Here is a 19,801-nt window from a genome sequence, read left to right as displayed (position 1 = left end):
AGAGAGGAGAACCTTCCAGAAGAACAACCATCTCTGCAGCACTCCATCAATCAGGCCTGTATGGAAGAGTGGCCAGATGGAAGCAACTCCTCAGTAAAAGGCATATGACAGCCCACCTGGAGTTTGCCAAAAGGCACCTGAAGGACTCTCAGACCATAAGAAACAAAATTCTCTGGTCTGATTGAACTCTTTGCCCTGATTGGCAAGAGTCATGTCTGGAGGAAACCAGAGAAAACTTATGTACATGGTTATTTTTTTTTTTATACATTTACAAAGATTTCAAACAAAATTCTTTCATGTTGTCATTATGGGGTATTGTTTGTAGAATTTTGAGGAAAATAATGAATTTATTCCATTTTGGAATAAGGCTGTAACGTAACAAAAGTTGAAAAAAAGTGAAGCGCTGGGAATAATTTCCGGATGCACTGTGTATATATACATATATTTTTATATATGTTATCTAATGCAAAGAAAGTAATACATTTGAGTGGTTTAAGGGTCCAAATACTTTTTGGTTCACTGTAAAATTGATCAACATTTGCCTTGTCAAAATAGCATCACTGTCTGTGAACTTTTGTGCCACAAAAGAGAACGTTTTATCAACTTTATACTCTGAGCTGGAAACTTTAATGGATCAATTTGACATGTTTGTACTCTTCTGCAGCGGAGATGAACCACTTCCATAGCAACCGCATCTATGACTACAACAGGGTGATGCAGCAGTACTTGGAGCAACAAGTGAAATTCTATGAGATGGTAAATCGTATTAAACAATTGTAAAAACCTCAGTTTAGATAGGTCACCCTAAAATAACAATTCTGTTGTTCGCAACCCTATGGTTTTCTTTCTTCCATGGAGCTCAAGAGGAGATATTTTGCACAATGTCCTGGCTACTCTTTTCCATACAAAGAAAGTAACTCTCAAGCTCCTAAAAAGACAAAGAAACATTGTAAAACTCGGCAGTTGATTTTTGATGACTTATCCAGTTGGGACGTGCCAGGTTTCAGTGTGCACAAAAGTGAATGAAGAGAGCTATATGGCAGAGGGGAAGCTTTTCAATGAATAATGAGTTTAATTTCTGAACAATATGAAATGGCATCAGAATACTAGGACAGGTTGTATGGACAATATTTATGGTGCTTTTTGGAGCTTTTTGGTGCTTTTTAGGATTCTCCTAAATATCTGATCCTTTAAAGAAACTTTCAGGCATTCTGGGTTTTCACGGTCATGAAAATCCTGCAAATGTCAGTGAATTTTTGAATTTGTGATTTTCATGCAAATTAATACAATTTTACAAAATACATTTCTAGTTCTGCTCAGTTAAAAAATATTTCATAGGTTAGAAATGGCATCTTGCCAGGGCAATCTTTATAAAATGTGTTTAAAATCTTTGAATGACTAGAGAAGTCATGGACATTCATTGATCAAATGGTGTGGGAACCCTGTAAAGGGGTCATGACATGAGGAATAAAAATGTTCTTAAAAGTTTCAGAACTCAAAACTTCCTCCTCACTGCAAAAAGAGCATTTACTTAAACCAAGCTGCCAAAACCACTCTGTCGTCTTCCTCCACATTGTGATGTCACACTGTAGTAGACATTTGCATCTGACCGCCTCCACGTCAACACCTAATATACCTTATAACTTCCGTAGCCCTGCCCAGTAGTGGTGTGCAGTGAGATGGCAACGAGAGAGCAGGTCAATCAAGAGCAGAGAGCCAATCAGAACAGTGGGCGTTTACTGTCAAGTCTTAAAGGAGAAGCAGCACCAAAACTGAGTGTTTCTGACAGAGGGTCCGAATGAGGGTGGAAAATAATTTTATAAATATGACTTTTTTTTTTTTTTGTGTGCAAAAATCTTTACTAATAATATTATAAGTGAATGTCAAAGAACATTTTTAACTAATTTAAAACATGCGTGTCATGACCCCTTTAACATTCAAAGAAGTGTTCTTTTGTGATAAAATGTTGTTAAAAATTGAGGTGATTTTGGTAAAGGTCATTTAAATCTTCTGTTTGTTTGTTTTTCACAGATCGCCGAGAAACTACGACATGCTCACAGTCAATTCACTACAATGTAAATGAGGACTGACTGCCCACAAACTGCCTCACTTTCTTCAATGCTCTGTTCCTCTTACATTATTTCTGTCGCTCTTTTTCTATTCCTGTTATTAGTGTCATTATATCACATGTGCCATATAAAGATCCTGTCAGTCTCAGGCCAAAGAGAGTGTCTTAAGAGGAAGCTCGAAAAACGTCTTGTGCGAGACCCGGCAGGCAAAAGCTCAGTGTTTTTTACTAAAGCAGCTACAAATTCTCTTTAAAGAATAAGATAATGTCAGGGGCTTTAACTATAATAATTATATGGGGTTGATTTACAAATTAATTTTCTTGAATGGATGTTCCACAGTCTCTCTTCTATTAGTCAATTGTGTCTCTGTCTGTTGTTGCGGTTTAAGATAAATATGAGCAATTAATTATCATAAATAATTGCCTTTTTTGTTTTGTTCAAGCCTTTGCTCTGCAATTAATTTTTCTTGTATTCCATTCAAAAACATTTAAACATCCTTTAAACAAGATAAATTTACTTGAGAAACAAAATTGCAAAATACATCATTGTCAATTTTCTTCCTGTTTTAAGCATAACCCTTTATTTGTTTTTTATTTATTTGCCAATAGGATAGAAAAATAAACTTTATTCAAGAAATATTCTCAAACAAATTTTTAATATCGTATGCAATCCTGCTTCTCAAGTAATTTGACTTGTTTCATGACTGTTTAGATATTTGTACTGGAAAACAAGACAAAAATACTTAAGAAAATTATATTTTGCAGCACGAACTATGAGGCCAAGCCTAGTTTCACTGTGCCTTGATTTGTATGTTTGCAAGAACCTGCAACAAAAACATTTTACCCACTGCACTTTACTATAATCTCTCAAATGCATTATCCTGTTTGTAGTTTGTTAGTGACAAAACAACACATTGGAGATGGCTGGTCCTATTTCCATATTGCAGGTGTAATGTACATTACACAGTCTTCCCAAAGTCAAATTACAAACAGATCTTGCTTTGCTTTGTCACAAAACCTGATGCTTACACCTCGGTGCCATTATCACATTTATTTTCTTGTAAGAATGAAATTATATTCTAATGCATGTTCTCCAATGTCTGTATATTTTTATGTATAGCAGTGTTTGCAAGATTTTGCACACAGATTGACAAACATTTTGAAATTGTGATTTAATAAATTCTGATTTGTACTCTTTATGACTCTTTTATATATGAATTTCCGAACAAGCATGTGGTGTGGGTGTATTCTGCACAGCGGTATTAAGAAAGTGCACTCATTTTGATATAATGCTTCGTCATGCTTGACCCAAAAAATGAAAATTCTCATTATTTACTCACCCTCATGCCATCCCAGATGTGTGTTCAGCAGAAAAAAGTCAGACTTTTGAAGAATGTTTCAGCTCTGTTGGTCCATTCAATGTAAGCGAATGGTGACCAGAAATGTGAAGCTCCAAAAGGCACATAAAGGCAACATTCAAGTAATCCATATAACTCCAGTAATTAAATTAATATCTTCAGAAGTGATATGATAGGTGTGGGTGAGAATCACAGAGATCAATATTTAAGTACTTTTTTTTTTACTATAAAACACCAAAAACTAAATAAGAAAATGAAAGTGGAGATTTATAGTAAACAAAAGTGCATCACACCCATCATTATTATTGTCATGTGTTTTTTTTGGACCTTTACATTTCTTTTCATCATTCACTTGTATTGAATGGACCAACAGAGCTGATATATTCTTCTAAAAATTGGCAGAAGTCAACAGAAGAAAGTCATACACAACTAGGATGGCATAAGGGTGAGTAAATGAGAGAATTATCCCTTTAACGTAAACAGCAGCTGTCCATGTGTGCAGTAGACAGCGAGTCAATGCACCAGGTTTTAAGACACAGACCCCGTCATGTGTGAGTTTATTGACAATATGAATGTGGCTGCTTCAAAGATGTTGTTTTATGTATAAATGGTTTATTATCTTTGTTTTTTTTTTATCTCATGTTGAAACAGATCATTTCACAAAGTAAAATATACAGAAATGAAACATATAGGAAATCAATCGGTAACACTTTACAATACGTGTACATGAATGAACACCGAACAATGCTGTTACAACATTTATTAATCTTAGTCAAAGTTACTTGTAACATACTAATACATTTTTTAAATCAAAAGTTGTATTCGTTAACCTTTGTTAATGCACCATGAACTAACAATGAACAAAGGTATTTTTTATTACTTTAACAAAGATTAATATATGCTGTATATATATATATATATATATATATATATATATATATATATATATATATATATATATATATATAGTTAATTGTTTGTTCATGATACCTAATGCATTAAGTAATGTTATCAAATGGATCTTTATTGTAAAGTGTTACCAATAAATCAAATGTTATTGTTTAATACACATTTATAGAATAAGTCAACAAAATGTTTATTTTAAAGCTTAATTAATCATAGGTATAGAAAATATAGGCATGTAACTTATACAAATTAGGCTCAATGAATGGCAAAGACTGGCTTTCAAGGATTGAAGTGGTTAGATTTGCAGGAGTCATTTTCTGTTCTTTGGTGTAAACCTATAAATAAAACAAAATCACTCAAAGGCGCCTTGTTTCATTAAATAATACAGTCAGGACTGAGTCCATACACACTATTCCCTCTATTCTACAATGGAGGAATCCATCCAATCATCTTGCATCACTGTAGCTCTGAGGACTCTGATTGGCTAGTCATTCGTTCACTCTGATTCAGGGTGACAGATGCGGTCGAAAGGTTCTGGGTCGGATCATCATGCTCACCTTCCTCAGAGAATAGTAATCAGAATCTTTCCAGGTGTACCAAACAATACCATCTGGGCCAAGTGGGTTCTTCCCCTTCAGAGAGTAGCGGCCCCCCTACAAACCAAGATAACAGAACATCATTTTGAAATAATTGTCTTTAAGTTTTAAATTTGAGGGATAGGTCATTGATGCACTTTTTCAATTTATTCTTTGTTAGTTTATGATCAAGGTGCAGGAAAATGTGTTACCACTTGATATTTTAGGCTAATTCAATGTAAACATACTATTCGTTTATCAAAAATGTTTGAAACCAACATGGGGAAAAAAAATGACATTTCATTTTTGACACCGCTTAACTGAATATTCACAATGGACAAGAATGTCATATTAGCAGCGAGTTTCTTTTAAAGGGACAGTTCACCCAATAAATGTAAATTCTCTCATCATTCTCTCACCCTCATGCCATCCCAGATGTATATGGCTTCCTTTGTTCTGCTGAACACAAACAAAGATTTTTAGGGGAATATTTCAGCTTTAACAACTGGAGTTTTATGGATTACTTTTATGCTGCCTTTATGTGATTTGTGAAGCTTCTGAATTGTGGTACCCATTCACTTGCATTGAGAGGACCAAAAGAACTGATATATTCTTCTAAAAATCTTTGTTTGTGTTCAGCAGGAGAAAGAAACTCATACATCTGGGATGGCATGAGGATGAGAGAATGAAAAGAGAATTGTAATTTTTGGGTGAACTATCCCTTAAATTGTACTCTGACAGAGATTAAAGGGTAAATGTGACTGCACCTCGTGAATCAACTCTTCTGAGGCTTGAACTTATTACCTTTACATAACCTTACTGACCCATTGTGTAACCGTTAAGCCCCACTATATCACACCTTGTAGTAGATGCCGTTGAGATTTGCGTAGAAACACTGGTTATACCACCAGCCTGCATGGGAGATCTCAGCACAGATGTTGCCAGTATCAGGTGTACTGAATCCCTTCTTGTCATGGTACCAGCTGAAGGAGTCCTCCACTGTCCCACTAAACCCAGACACATGCAGTCGGTATTGAGTGGCCTCATCTTCCACGCTGCAATCACACAGAGAAATAAGGGACAGTGTACTGCTCAGTAGTTAAACAGGGGCCAACATGGGGTTAAGTGCTTGACGGTTTAGGACCTACAAACATTTTGGTTACCAGACCAGAATTTTTTTATTGATTATTTCAATTTGACAATGTTATCAATACTTTTCATTTCTGAAATATATATATATATATATTTATCAACTCTTAGTTCACCATTTTGGGTGTTTTGTCTAGAGGGGAACCCTCGATCTTAGAAAAGTTGCATGCAACATTCATACACGGTTTATTTGGACTCCCACAGAAAACTCTCCAACCACAACCCTAACCCTACCCCAAACCTGCAACCCAACCCAGGCCCGACAGGACCAGAGAAACCAAGTCACTCAGTTCAGTTTCTTATTTGGTTCAGTTTTTCAAGTATGATGGGTTTGTAATTAAAGCTACAGCAAGTAACTTTTAACCCTCTAGCGGTTAAAAAAATAAAACTGCATGCATCTTGCGCACAAAATGTGTTTGTGTGTGTGTGTGTGTGTGTGTGTGTGTGTGTGTGTGTGTGTGTGTGTGTGTGTGAATCAGGGCTGGGCTAGGAAGAGAAATCGGCCATGGATTTTACATAGCAACTGGCCAAAAAGTTGAGTGGGTTCGTTGTCATTTTCTGCATATTGCGGTGCCATTTTGCGGTCCGTTTTGCACAACGCAGTGGCTCGTTTTAGCTTATCGTGGCCCATTCGGCATGTTTCGCAGCGACCCACCGGCCCACTCGGTTCTCCCGATGGCCAGTCTGCCCCTGATCGGCCCCAAAGTGCATCGGCCCACCGGGAAAATGTCCGGTATGCCAGATTACCAGTCCAGCACTGGTATGAATACACAACTATACATAAACCCTATCAATAAAATATTTCACCTGTTGAGTAAGAAAAAAGCCATCTCTGGTCGCTTTTAAATTCTTTCAGATCTCTTGAGTTGTACACCTCTGAAAAGCCAAGCCGATGATGTTCCAGGTTTTATTACAGACTCTGCTCTCTTTGGGGTTTCTTTGTTTTTACAAAGTGATTCCCTGGAGTTTCTCCGTTTTTAATGACCCATGGTCAATTTTTCTCGTTCGTTGTGACAACAAACTTTCAGCTTCAGCTACTCCCACATGTGCACTACAGTAGCTGTATCTTTTTTTCTCTGTGTATGGATATGACGGTGAATGAGTGCATAAGCAATTTCCAGTGAAATCCGACCCGACAGCTCTAAAATATTTATAATATCATTATTATAGATTTATCAAAGTATATTTGGTTAAAGACATGGTTTGGAAGATGGACTGTTGCACTCTCTTGTTAATAACATTTTGTTATTTTTTAACAAAAAACAGTGTAGCTTTAATGAAAAAACAAACCTCAGGTTGATTTGCGCACGTGCTCTCACAGACATGCAAATGGCTGAGTAAGGGGCCATTCACAACAAATACGTGTCTGTTCTGTTTTCCCATTGTTTTCCTGTGTAAACACATGCTGGATTGGCGTCTTTGACTGTTCCACCATGTGACTGTTTCTTCAGCGTCTTCTGCAGGACAGGCAAATTCTTTAGACACCGCGTCAAGTTTAAAGGAAATTTACGTTTCAAAAATGCATGTCAAGACACCTGTTTCATTCATTGCACTGCGTCAAGCTTGTTTTTAGCGGTGTCACTAGATTCAGCGTTCTGAACAAGTTCAGTCTGCATAGAGGAGTTTATATGAATATTACACTGTTTCACAATATTCCAAATTGTTCCGCACCAAGCAAAGTTTCGGCGTAGTAATAGTTTTTTCCTTCTGCTCTGGTGTGCTGGGGGGGTCAGGACCTCCCCTATCTTAGGGTTGTCCCCCCCTAAAATATAATTAAAATATGTGTATTGTAAATAATATAATGATATATTCTTAAAATAATTGTTTAAGAAATAAAATAATACAAATGCAAACGGGGCAACAACAAAAAAACCCTTGGTGTCCCCTTCAAAAATTGCTCTTGAGAATTGTTATGTTTATTGTCCCCCCCAACATTTTGATGAAATTTTCGCCCCTGGGCCAGCTGCGCCTTATATGTTTCCTGTTACAAATATTGTCTGCGATACTTGCATAAAATACAGCATATTGTAAAAGTACTGGCTAGGAGAATTCAGGGCCCATGCAGACCTCTACCCTAACCTTAGTAGCAGCAAATGCGACTCTCTCGAGACTTTCCCAGATCAAGGGTTCCCTAGGATGAATTTTTCCACTGGACTTGCAATGTATATAGGATTGCCTTCTCAATGAAGATACATGTGATGCTGCCTTAGATTTTGTCCAAAAGAAGGTGTCTCAGAATGCAGTGTAATAAATATCTTTCATATATTATTTTGGGATAACCTTTTTCAGTCAGTGATTGATGTGCTTCACCTAAAAGTCTGATAAACAGCATGCTTGTGTTTGCCACTCCAGTCCTCCATGTCGATACGGAGCGTGTAGTCTCCCTGACTGCTCAGGTCATGGATGTGTTCATTTCCCAGCCAGTATTCCGTGTGTAGGTCCCCAAATCCCTCTTTATACTCCTTCCAGCTCCGGTCAAAGTTCACAGAGCCATCTTGCCTGCGTTGGATCACAGTCCAACCGCCACCTGCAAAAAAGTGAAGCAGACATGAAGCATGTGCTCAGAGTCCATTGGTGTGTGTGTGTGTGTTTTCATTAGAGAAAATGCGCGTTGTAGCATTCAACAATCAAAAACATATTTGTGCATTCTATTTTCATCCTCAAAAAGTTCCTCATATGTCCCACTGGTGCAATTTCAGTAAGTCTCATCAGAAATATAATAGAAGTCATTTGGAAGTTCATTATAAGATGTTTTGATTTGATTAGCTTGGTTACTCCTCAACTTAAATTCCCATAAACAGAGCAAAAATAAGACGTCATTCATCCACAATAAGTTTCTGCAGTTTTCTGGGTCTAGTTAGAACCCTAGAATAGGAATTATGTCATTATTTACTCACCCTCGTGTTGTTCCAAACCTCTTTGACTTACTTTTGTCCATGGAACATAACAGGAAAAATTCTGAAAAATGCGGTTCCACAGAAGATAAAAAGTCAAGTGGGTTTGTAAACAACATGAGGGTGAGTAAATCAAGAATATGTTCAATTTTGGGTGAACTATCACTTTAAATATAATGGGCTCCAATTGTTTGAGGCATTCTGTGGTTCCTTACCATCTGTATCCATATCACAGTAGACTTCTACAGGCATGGCTCCCAGTGAGGGCACCACGGTATAGATCCCAGACCGACGCACTCCGTTGTAGTAGATGGATGCACAGTCAATAGGACAGTTTCTGACATGCTGCACCTCTGGAGTGGAAAACATGTTTTAATAATATTGAAAAAGTATTGCCTGAGGTGTGAGCAATTTCAGTTCTCATTAAAAACTATGAGCTGAGTCATATTTCTGGATGTCTGATGAATAGTGCAATGATTTGTCACCCTCTGTTGGTCAATGCCAATAACTGACTATGGATCCACATTGGCGAAAAACATGTAGACTTAAAGATGACGTGTGTCATTTCTGCGGTACTAGCGTCCCCAAATTCACAAAATTATTACTCAATCATCGCCTAATATGCAGATTCAACATTTAGTGTCTTTTGTAGGTTGATTTCTCCTAAAAGTGTAACACTGTGGCACTATCAAAACATTCCTGTTTGTTTGAGCGCCCATCCACCCTGACACAGCAACTTGAGCTCGACCAATAGAGTGAGTTTGGGGCGGAACAATCTGTGTCAATGGGGCGTTTTCTGGAATCTGTTTGAAAACAGTGATTATATTTAAAATTCCGTTTAGCGACGCTAGGTGCAGAATCCACACACTTCAGCTTTAAAACAGGGACACCAGCTATATTATGAAACTGTTGAATATTAAAGTTTTCCAAACTCCCAGTAGCCTACCGGGATGCAGGGCTTCCTGTGAACTGAGCAGGGGACTGGTGCGAACTATGTTGATCATACAGCCCGGGTTACGTCTGACTTTTTCCACCAACAGGGAGAGGTTATGGATCTGAGCCTGGAGATCATAGATTAAGGAGCCCTGAATATGCAGCAGGGTTGTCGCCTCAGCGTAATGCTCTTCTAACTCGTGCAAACGCTGCTCCAGAGACGAATTATTGCGGTTTTTCTCTTCACTCTGTGAAAAGACATATAGACAAACATCACGACTCCCATTTCATTGCATGCAGTATGACAATAACAATTCAGGTTAGCTTTACAGAAAGAGATATTTTCAAGAGGCTGAGACAAGCGCTTTAGTGTATTGTGTGTGCTTTTTGTGTTAAACAAGAGGAAAGGAGAAACAGAGCAGATCTAGACGTGTGGGTGTGAGCTGGGAATCATCCCATTTGACACTGCTTAAGGGTGTATACTAATGAAGGCACGTGGAGAGAGGTAAGGACTCCTGTGATAATCTAATTAGCTCTTGAGGTCAAGGAGACTTCAGACAGAAAACTGTCAAGCCGAGTTGGACGAAGCCACAAGGAATGATCGTAAGCACTCAGCACTTGCAAAGAAATAGTGTGGTGTACCATGGTATAGTATTGGTATCAGATGGTACTTTGATATATAACATGGTACTGAATGATTGTCATTTATATGTAGTATTTCTAAGGTACTCCATGTTATTTTAAATAATACTATGGTTCTACTATGGTACATGTCCAAGCAACAGGATAAAAACATGGTACTGCCATAGAACTTCGGTAAATGCACAAAATTGTTGTTCTACTGTAACCGGTTCTGCTTGACCCGCTCCGAGCAGGATTCAAATTGGCGTCAGCCGGCATGGGAGGTGGGCACGCTAACAAGGACGCTAAAGGCTACAGCGTCTAGGGTCAGTCGCTAGTGCGCTTCTAGAGGCCAGGGGAGTGAGGTTTACACATACCGCACATCTATCATGTAACAACTGGCTCCCGTTCAACTTACCCCCCTAAACCTCACACCCTTCCGGGTCACGGCACCACTGTAACCGGTCCTGCTCAACCCGCTCCGAACCAGGGTCTCCAGCATGGGAGGGGGGCATGCTAACTAAGAGGCTAGTATGCTTTATGAGGCCAGGGGACTGAGGTTTATACAGACCATACAGCTATCACGCACCAGCTAGCTGCTGTGGTTTTACCTTGGTGCATTTCTAAACACCGTAGTACAACCATGTCAGAAACATGATACTATAATTGTACCATGTCTACATACAGTAGAAGCTATTGTATTATCTGATTAAATATGCCACCTTATCTCAAGCATTTGGACACATTTGACCTGACCTATTCTTGTGCGTCCAGACTGCCCACTGAGACAATAAGCTCTATTTTATATGAAGTTTGGGGACAGGTAAATCTAAATATCGACAACTCCACTATAACACACCAGTTTGTAACAAAATGGTAGATCATTCAAATAAAGATGCAGCAGTCTCCACAAATGGTTCTACAAAAATTGTTGGTTGACTACGAGTCAGAATTGATATCCATATAAGTTGCCTCTGCAGATAAAACAGCTGTGCTCAGAGACATACCATTGTTAGGTACAAATCACTTCACAAGCTTTTAATAAAGATTCAATCCCACAAACCTTGCAAGGTTTGCCTAATTCAGCAACTAATTCTACCTTGGAATCTCTCATTGTAGTACCCTTGCATTGTGGACTTATAAAACACGTACATTTCCAGAAATTGTCTAGAGGCAGCCAATCAGTTTGGAACTTACGATTTTGGAAAACTCTTTTTGGAAAATTATTTTCACTGCAATATGGATCAGACAATCCAAGAACAGTCCCTGGGTATACAAATTGAGGCTGGGACTATGATAGAACAAATACAGTATGACATCTGTCACTTTGCTAATGTTAAAGTAGCGAACAATGTTGAGCCAACTATCATAAAATCAAGGCAATTAAAATCCACTAAATCCTCTCACATTCTTTGACTCACCTGTAGTTCTAACAATTTCACTCGATGGCGGTGGTTGCGAAGCTCCTCTTGAAGTTCAGACACTGTCTCCTTCAAGGCCAGAATCTGTTGTTTGCGTTCTTCGTTCTCATGAAGCCAGTAGGAAACCTCATCTGTACAGCGGAACATATCCGGGCAGCGCTGGTCATCCATTTGAGGCAATGTGGCCATTAATCGACACATCCCATCCTCCAAGACTTGATTGCTGTACTCCCCACATTGAGAGGTACTGACCCGGTGTGTGTGCAGTGAGTTGTCATCATCATCACTCGCACCTGTTACCAAAAACAGTATGGCTAGCGAGAAAGGCAAGAGAGACCTGACCTCCATGTGTTCCACTCGGCTGACCCCCCTTCCCACCTTGTTGGAAGGACCCTGGGGGAGAAGGCCAGGGTACGAGCTCTCTGACCTCCAGTCTCAAGGGTTGGGGACTCACTTGTCACAGAAGAACACTCTTTAGGACTTGGTTGTCACAACTCCCTTGGAAATTCACCTAAAACAACAACAACAACAACCAGTGTGACCTGTTACTTTGAAAATGTTTCAAGGTTGAATGTTACGGGGTTAAAGATTTGTGTAAAAATGGCTACTACCTAAAACAACAACAACCACTCCACCCTGTTACTTTCCAAATGTATATGGGTTAAATGTTACGGGGTTGAAGGTCAGTGCAAAAATGGCTAATACCAAAAACAACAACAAACAGTGAAACCTGTCACATTCAGAATGTTTAAGGATGAATGTTACTGGGTTAAATATAAGTTTAAAAATGCTAATACCTTAAAAAAAAAAAAAAAAAAACAGTGCACCCTGAGACATTCACAATGTTTCATGTTGAATGTTACGAGGAAGATCAGTGCAAAAATGGCTTATTCCTATAACAACAACAACCAGTGCACCCTGCGACATTCACAATGTTTTGTGTTGAATATTACAGAGTTGAAGATCAGTGCAAAAATGGCTAATTTCTAAAATAACAACCAGTGCACACTGTTACATTTATAATGTTTCGAGTTGAATGCTATTGGTCTTGAAGATCAGTGTAAAAATGGCTAATACTTACAACAACCAGTGCACTCTGTTAAAGGAATATTCTGGGTTGAATACAAGTTAAGCTCAGTCGACAGCATCTGTGGCATAGTGTTGATTACCACAAAAATAACTTTGGACTTGCCCCTTCTTTTCTTTGAAAAAAAGCTCAAATCTGGGTTATAGTGAGGCACTTAAAATGGAAGTGAATTGGGGGCAATTTTTGAACGTTAAAATATAAACTTTTTCAATATTAAAAAGTATACTTTTTCAGGTATAGCCACCAAGACATAAACAATATGTGTGTCAACGTGATTTTAGCGTGATGAACTCGCTTACCAACCTTTTCTGAGTAAAGTTATAGCCAATTTTATAACTTTGTTGCCATGACGATGTAATGTCAACAAACCCTTAAACCCATAAATACTGTAAAAAATTAAGCTATAAGCTTCAAATTTCTGTCTTTAAACACTTCAAAAATGTACTTGTACATTTCCACCCACTCACAGTTATGATGCCACTGTGAGAAGTTGTAAAACAAAGTCTGGACAAATCTCTTTTTATCTCAATGTGATATTTCAAATAAATCCCACACAAATGTCTTAATCCACGTCCCTGCTCTTATCAGAGGTCAGTCTAGTTGTTCCAATTAAGAAAAGGTTAAGTTGCTTTGGTGACCCGTGCACTTTTCTGTGCTTACGTGGAGAGAACACGGTCTCTGTGAAAGTATTTAACCTCAAAGAGGATGGGTGATGGCCTAAGGATGGCCTAAGAATAGGCGACGTGTTTGGAGATAACAATCTTGGCACTGTGCACATTTGCTCACGTGTGTTAAAGGAACGCATTGATATCTCAATGTAATTGTTGAGCTTGACCATATACAGTGGCCCCAAAAATATTTGGACATTTAAGTCACACTTTCATAATGTACGAATGTCATTGCATTGATAACTAAGTATTAAATCAAGTGCAAACTGTATATTTTTAAGAAAGATAGCATTGGCTCACTTTTCAAGCAAAACATTTAACAAAATGAAGCTGAACACTTGGGTCCCCAGTGTTTATTTTTAGTAATCTAATGTTAGCTTACGAAAATATGCATTTCCTGATTTTTGTCGTTATCCTTGCCACAAGTTCGAAAAGTGGTCTGCAATAGGGGTGGCGCTGGTGGGCCCTCAAAAGACATGATCTCAGGGGCCTTACCCAAGGCAAATGCACTAGATCTAGCAGGGGAGATACTGAATCAGTCAAGCCACATATCCTGCAGTATATATATATAAATAAGAATAATACTGAGAATGAATCATAATTATAAAGCACTAACATCCTATGCCTTAATGTGACATTTTGATTAGGCAAGGGCGAACATGTCTATAACCTGATTGTTTGGAGGCCATTTCTTTTACCCATAACACTACACTTCATGTATCACATAATCTCACCTGAGAGACTTCTCAAACTGTTTTGAAGCTGCTGACGCACACATGAAACACAACATTACAATCAACCAACACGCTACAGTGGTAACAGTCAACATTTTCCACCAAGAGAGGTCAACAGAGATTTGATTAAAGACTTGCTATTATACTCTATAGGGAAACAGTTCATGCTATAACAGGACTATATAAATGTTCATCTTTACCTGTTTCAATGCTGTAAAACCTCCTTTTTGTCTACTGACGACAGCGAGGAAATATCGATGCGTGTTGCCATTCTACCTCTCTTTCTACACCCTATGTGTCGTAGAGTGGCTGATACAGTGGGCATCTTATCCTTGTAATCCCGTGTAATTGGATTCCAGACTAGGAAGTTAGAAAGGAGAGACGGTCCAGCCACAATATTACAGCCACCAGACTATCGTCCTCTATACGCAGAATTCTGGTCAATCAAATCAAATGGACAAACAATCAATACATATGCAAATACAGAGTTTTGATGTTTGTAATCAGTAACCAGTAATCAGGGGGGAAATAGTGTCTGTAGAGTTGTTGATTGCTTATACTATGCATATTAATGATATAAAACGCTTAAAAATACACTTTTGTATTACATAAAGTGCATAATTAAATTAGGATAATATGTAATAATAATGTAATAATGTATTTTAACTCTTAAAATAATATGCTTTGTACAGCTGCATATTGAATGCTAAAAGTACTATAAAAACACAGATATGCAAAACAGACTGTATGCACTCTATATAGGGTACAATAGGGCTAAAGGCACCCCTTAAAAGGAATGTTCCAGGTTCAATAAATGTTTATCTCTATCAACAGCATTTGTGGCTTAATGTTGATTACCACAATTAAATAGATTTTTTAAAATCTAGTGAATGGGGCCAATTTTTAACATTAAAATACTCACTGTTTCAAATGTTTAGCCACACGCATAAAGGATATGCGTGTAAACATGATTTTAGTGTGATAAAAATCACTTACTAACCTTTTCTGTGTTAAGATATAGCCACTTTTACATCTTCGTTACCATGACGATGTAATCTCAACAAAACCTAAAAAAAACTAAAAAACTAAAACGACTGTAAAAATGTCCATTTAAACTACTTTACAACTCAAATAATACACAAGTTTAAACAGAAGATTAATGTAAGTGCTTTAATAAAATGATAAGATTCACATTTCTGTTTAAACCCTCCAAAAACTGTCCACATTCACTTCCATTGTAAGTGTCTCACCGTAAACTTGATTTTTGCTTTATTTAAAGAAAAGTAGGAACGAGTTGAAATACATTTTTGTGGTAATCAACATTATGCCACAAATGCTGTCGATTGAGCTTAACTTGAACTGAACCTGGAATATTCCTTCAAAAGAAAATGTGGTCACAAGGTGTATCAAAAAGAAAAAAATAATTCTATTGAATATTGATTAGCAACATCATTTGTGTGTGAATTTATGTTGTATGAAGTGTTAATTGAAATATAATGGAAGGTTGTTTTGAATAGAATTTAAGGTGGTGTTGGAGCCTTTTAACCCACACTTGGGGTAATACTTCTACAGTGTATTTATAAGGGTAATTTGATTTCTCATTTAAGGGTAACAAGATGGGTTTTTTTAGTAAAAAATTAAGATAATGCAATCCTTTCACAGCTGTTGAAAAACTTTCGATTTAATCACCTTGAACAAAAACGGAAAATGACAAATACATTTTTTTCAGGGATTCTCATTGGCTACATACATATGCAATATTTGAACATTTCTATCAGATCACCTCAGAATCAAAATTTAGACATTGTGTACGATGCCCTTATGGATCAGGAACATTTTGCCATGTATAGTGACAAACAGGTGTTAAGGAAGGTTTTGTTGCTATTTATTGTTTTGGGATAAAATCAAATCAAAATGCCTTACAAACAGGGGGGCCTTTAGCCCCGTTGTACCCTATAACATACACAGTATACAGAGGATATAAAAAGTCTACACACCCCTGTTAAAACAGCAGGTTTTTGTGATGTAAAAAAATTGAAACAAAGATACATCATATCTGACAACTTGCACCTTTAATGTAAAAATGAAAACCTATGCAATGCCACTGAAAACCAAAGTGACACATTTCAGAGAGAAATAAAATACAAATAAAAAACTTAGAATAACTTAACTGCATAAGTGTGCACATCCTTTAATAATTGGGTATGTGGCTGTGTTCAGAATCAACCAATCATCAAGCTCTTGTGAAATAGTACACCTGTCTTCACCTGAAGTGACTCTGATTAACTCAAAATAAATCTCAGCTGTCCTTGTAGGATTTTTCTGACATCTTCTTAGTTGCATGATACTACAAGACCCATGGGCCACAAAGAGCTTACAAAGCATAAACGGGATCTCATTGTGGAAAGGTATTGCTCAGGTGAGGGCTACAAAAAAAATTTCATGGCAGTAGATATACCATGGAATACAGTGAAGATAGTCATGGCACAACAGTGATATTATCAAGAACAGGACATCCCCCCAAAATTGATGAAGACAGAGATAAAACCGGTCAGGGAGGCTGTCAAGTGGCCTACAGCAACATTAAAGGAGCTGCAGCTCTTTCTGGCAAGTACTGGTTGCTCCCTACGTGTGACCACTATCTCCTGTATTCTTCATCTGTCAGGGCTATGGGGCAGGGTGGCAAGTCCAAGCCTTTTCTGATGAAAAATAAATAAATAAATAAAATCCAAGCCTGGAAAAAATTATATCCTGTCTCCCAAAACCATGTGGAAATGCGTTATGGTCTGATGAGACCAAGATTGAACTTTTTGCCCAAATTGTAAAAGGTATGTTTGCTGCAAAAACAACACGGCACATCAGCAAAAGAACACCATTCCCACATCTTCAACTGGAACTGGAGCTTTAGTGAAGGTGGAGGGAATCATGAATAGCTCCATGTACTGTATGTGTCAATTTTGGCACAGAACATTCTAGTGTCTGCTAGAAGGCTGAAAATGAAGAGATCTTTCACCTTTCAGCATGAAAATAATCCAAAGCAAACATCCAAAGCAAAAAAAGATTCATGTTTTGGAATGGCCCAGCCACAGCCCAGACCTGAATCCTATTGAAAATCTGTGGGGGGACCTGCAGGGGGCCGTACACAGGAGATCCCCTCGCAATTTGACAGATCTGGAATGTTTTTGCAAAGAAGAGGGGGAAAACATTCCAAAGTCAAAATGTGCCAAGCTAATAGACTCTTATCCAAACAGAGATGCAATAAAATCAAAGGGTGCTTCAACTAAGTATTAGCTCAGGGATGTGCACACTTATGCAGTTAGGTTATTCTAAGATTTTAATTTTTTCTCTGAAATGTGTCACTTTTTTCAGTGGCATTTCATAGGATATAATCTTCACATTAAAGGTGCAAAAAGTCTGATATGATTTATCTTTGTTTAATGTTTAAAAAAAAAACTGCTGTTTTAACAGGGGTGTGTAGACTGTGTGTTAGCCACTGTGTGTACATATAGTATATGCTACTAAAGATTCACAACTATTGAGTAAATCTGATCTAGAAATGTTTAGAGAGCACATAAGGGTAAAAACGTTTAGGGTGTTTGTACAGCCCTCTATAGGCTATGCTTTCCAAAGAGAGAGAGAGGAGTCTTTAAATCCTGTTAACTAATAATTCTGATCTTGTCATGGCCTGAGGTAATGAACTAATGTCCACAAGAACTCAAGAACGTCAGCACATGATTGATTGAATATTCTTTTTAAAGCCACAGTTCACCCAAACTTGACCATTTTTGTTCCAAACAATTTTGTTCATTATTCACAAATGTGATATTTCAAGCTTGACATACCCCGTTCTCATACACTGTCAATGTGTGACATGAGCATGAGTTAATGAAGAATTGTAATTTTTGTGTGAACTATTTCCTTAAAAGTTCATAAATGAGTATAAAACAGTATCACAAGCAAAGAACACTATATGCAAACCATTGTCTTTATTACTATGGACCCTGTAGCTACATTTGTATAGAAATGCCCTTTATACACTACAGGTAAGCGCAACACCAAACCTGGAAAAATTAACTATATTGTAAGATATAAAAAGAAGTTATGTTTTATTTTTCTGAATGACCCTGAGTAATAAAACTCACAATCTCTTCTTCTGATTTCTCTTCTTTCAGCGTGATTATGATTTCATGAATGCAGGTTACCATGACAACACAACAATAGTCTTCCTCCAGTAGTAATTAGTGGTGCTTGCCAAAGGCAAGGCATACTACAACACGTACTACAACATGCTAAAAAAAGTGTTAGCATCATGCTAACACATGCTAGCATCGCCTAGCAAAGTGTTAAAATATGCAAAAAACGTGTTAACATCATGCTAACACATGCTAGCATTGCCTAGCGAAGTACTACAACATGCTAAAAACGTGCTAGAATCATGCTAACACATGCTAGCATCGCCTAGCGAAATGGTAAAACATGCTAAAAACGTGCTATAATCATGTTAACACATGCTAGAATCACCTAGCGAAGTGATAAATCATGCTAAAATGTGCTAGCATCATGCTAACACATGCTAGCATCACCTTGTGAAGTTCTAAAACATTATAAAAACGTGTTGGCATCATGGTAACACAAACATAACACCTACATGCTTCCATCATGAAAAACACATGTCAGCAACATTCTATTACCATTATTTTAGTGCTTAGCAACAAGTTATAAAATGCTATTTGACGAATTTTGCCACGGCAAGCACCACTCACATTTTCTTCAGGAAATGTACTTTCTAGTTATATTAGCTGTTGATGAACCTTAAAGCATAAATGGGCTTTAGTGTATTAAAAGAAACATAAAAATAAAGAGGGAAATGTCTTTAAAATTTAAAAGAATATTTGTTTGGCTTGAACTTGACGGCAAACATCCAAAGAGTCTTTTATCACAAAAGCACATCTAGTCAGCCTAATTGTTTTCCAGACTGCTTATATGTTGTTATTATATACTGTGATGTGTAATCATGATGTGCATCATTCCTCTTCAATTTCCTGTCAAATCCAAGAGTTAGATTTCACCCAAAACAGCTTACAGGTGCCTCAGATTGCAAGGAATAAAGAGATCCCCAGAATGTGATTGATAAAACACTGTCACTACTGTGGGCATCTTCATACGTCACAAAACGGAGAGGTATGAAGAAGATCAAGTATGAACGGTTTGTTATTTTATTAGTTATTTCCCTAGTGTATCCCCCCTCCCAACCTCAGCAGAGAAAAACAAACACTAAAAATAAATTAATATCTTTATTTATAAAATATTTCTTAATAACTGATACATTTTGACATGTCAAAGAATAGAGAGGAATGATGAGGACTAATAAGTATGAATGTTTGTTT

General features: G+C 37.5%; 2 protein-coding genes across 3 annotated transcripts in view; one reads left to right on the top strand and one right to left on the bottom strand.

Moving 5' to 3' along the window:
• Positions 1-3,265, top strand: part of LOC127623782 (sorting nexin-9-like) — a 36,350-nt gene extending 33,085 nt beyond the window's left edge. For both annotated transcript variants that reach the window (XM_052098294.1, XM_052098293.1), the window contains 2 exons: positions 665-756; positions 2,032-3,265. In XM_052098294.1, the coding sequence (XP_051954254.1) occupies positions 665-756; positions 2,032-2,079 (140 nt within the window). In that variant the 3' untranslated portion in view covers positions 2,080-3,265. The remainder of the gene's footprint in view (positions 1-664; positions 757-2,031) is intronic.
• Positions 3,266-4,429: 1,164 nt separating this feature from the next.
• si:ch211-203k16.3 (fibrinogen-like protein 1) lies at positions 4,430-14,702 on the bottom strand. Its single transcript, XM_052098297.1, has 7 exons — positions 14,615-14,702; positions 11,926-12,436; positions 9,897-10,131; positions 9,166-9,303; positions 8,367-8,583; positions 5,767-5,962; positions 4,430-4,985 (listed from the first exon to the last, which is right to left on the bottom strand). Exons 2-7 carry the CDS (start codon positions 12,271-12,273, stop codon positions 4,839-4,841), a joined length of 1,281 nt encoding a protein of 426 aa, XP_051954257.1. The 5' UTR covers positions 12,274-12,436; positions 14,615-14,702; the 3' UTR covers positions 4,430-4,838.
• Between the last annotated feature and the right edge of the window lie 5,099 nt (positions 14,703-19,801).

This window comes from Xyrauchen texanus, chromosome 30, assembly GCF_025860055.1.
Source record: "Xyrauchen texanus isolate HMW12.3.18 chromosome 30, RBS_HiC_50CHRs, whole genome shotgun sequence".
NCBI classification, from domain to species: domain Eukaryota; kingdom Metazoa; phylum Chordata; class Actinopteri; order Cypriniformes; family Catostomidae; genus Xyrauchen; species Xyrauchen texanus.
This window is presented reverse-complemented; position numbering and strand designations above follow the sequence as displayed.

Bases quoted from the DNA above. Each gene is read 5' to 3' on its own strand.
- si:ch211-203k16.3 (XM_052098297.1), bottom strand. From the start codon at position 12,273: ATGGAGGTCAGGTCTCTCTTGCCTTTCTCGCTAGCCATACTGTTTTTG. The intron at 10,132-11,925 runs GTGAGTCAAAGA...GTCTTTTCACAG, and splicing joins TGAAATTGTTAGAACTACAG to AGTGAAGAGAAAAACCGCAA. The intron at 5,963-8,366 runs GTGAAGCACATC...GTGTGATTGCAG, and splicing joins GCTGTTTATCAGACTTTTAG to CGTGGAAGATGAGGCCACTC.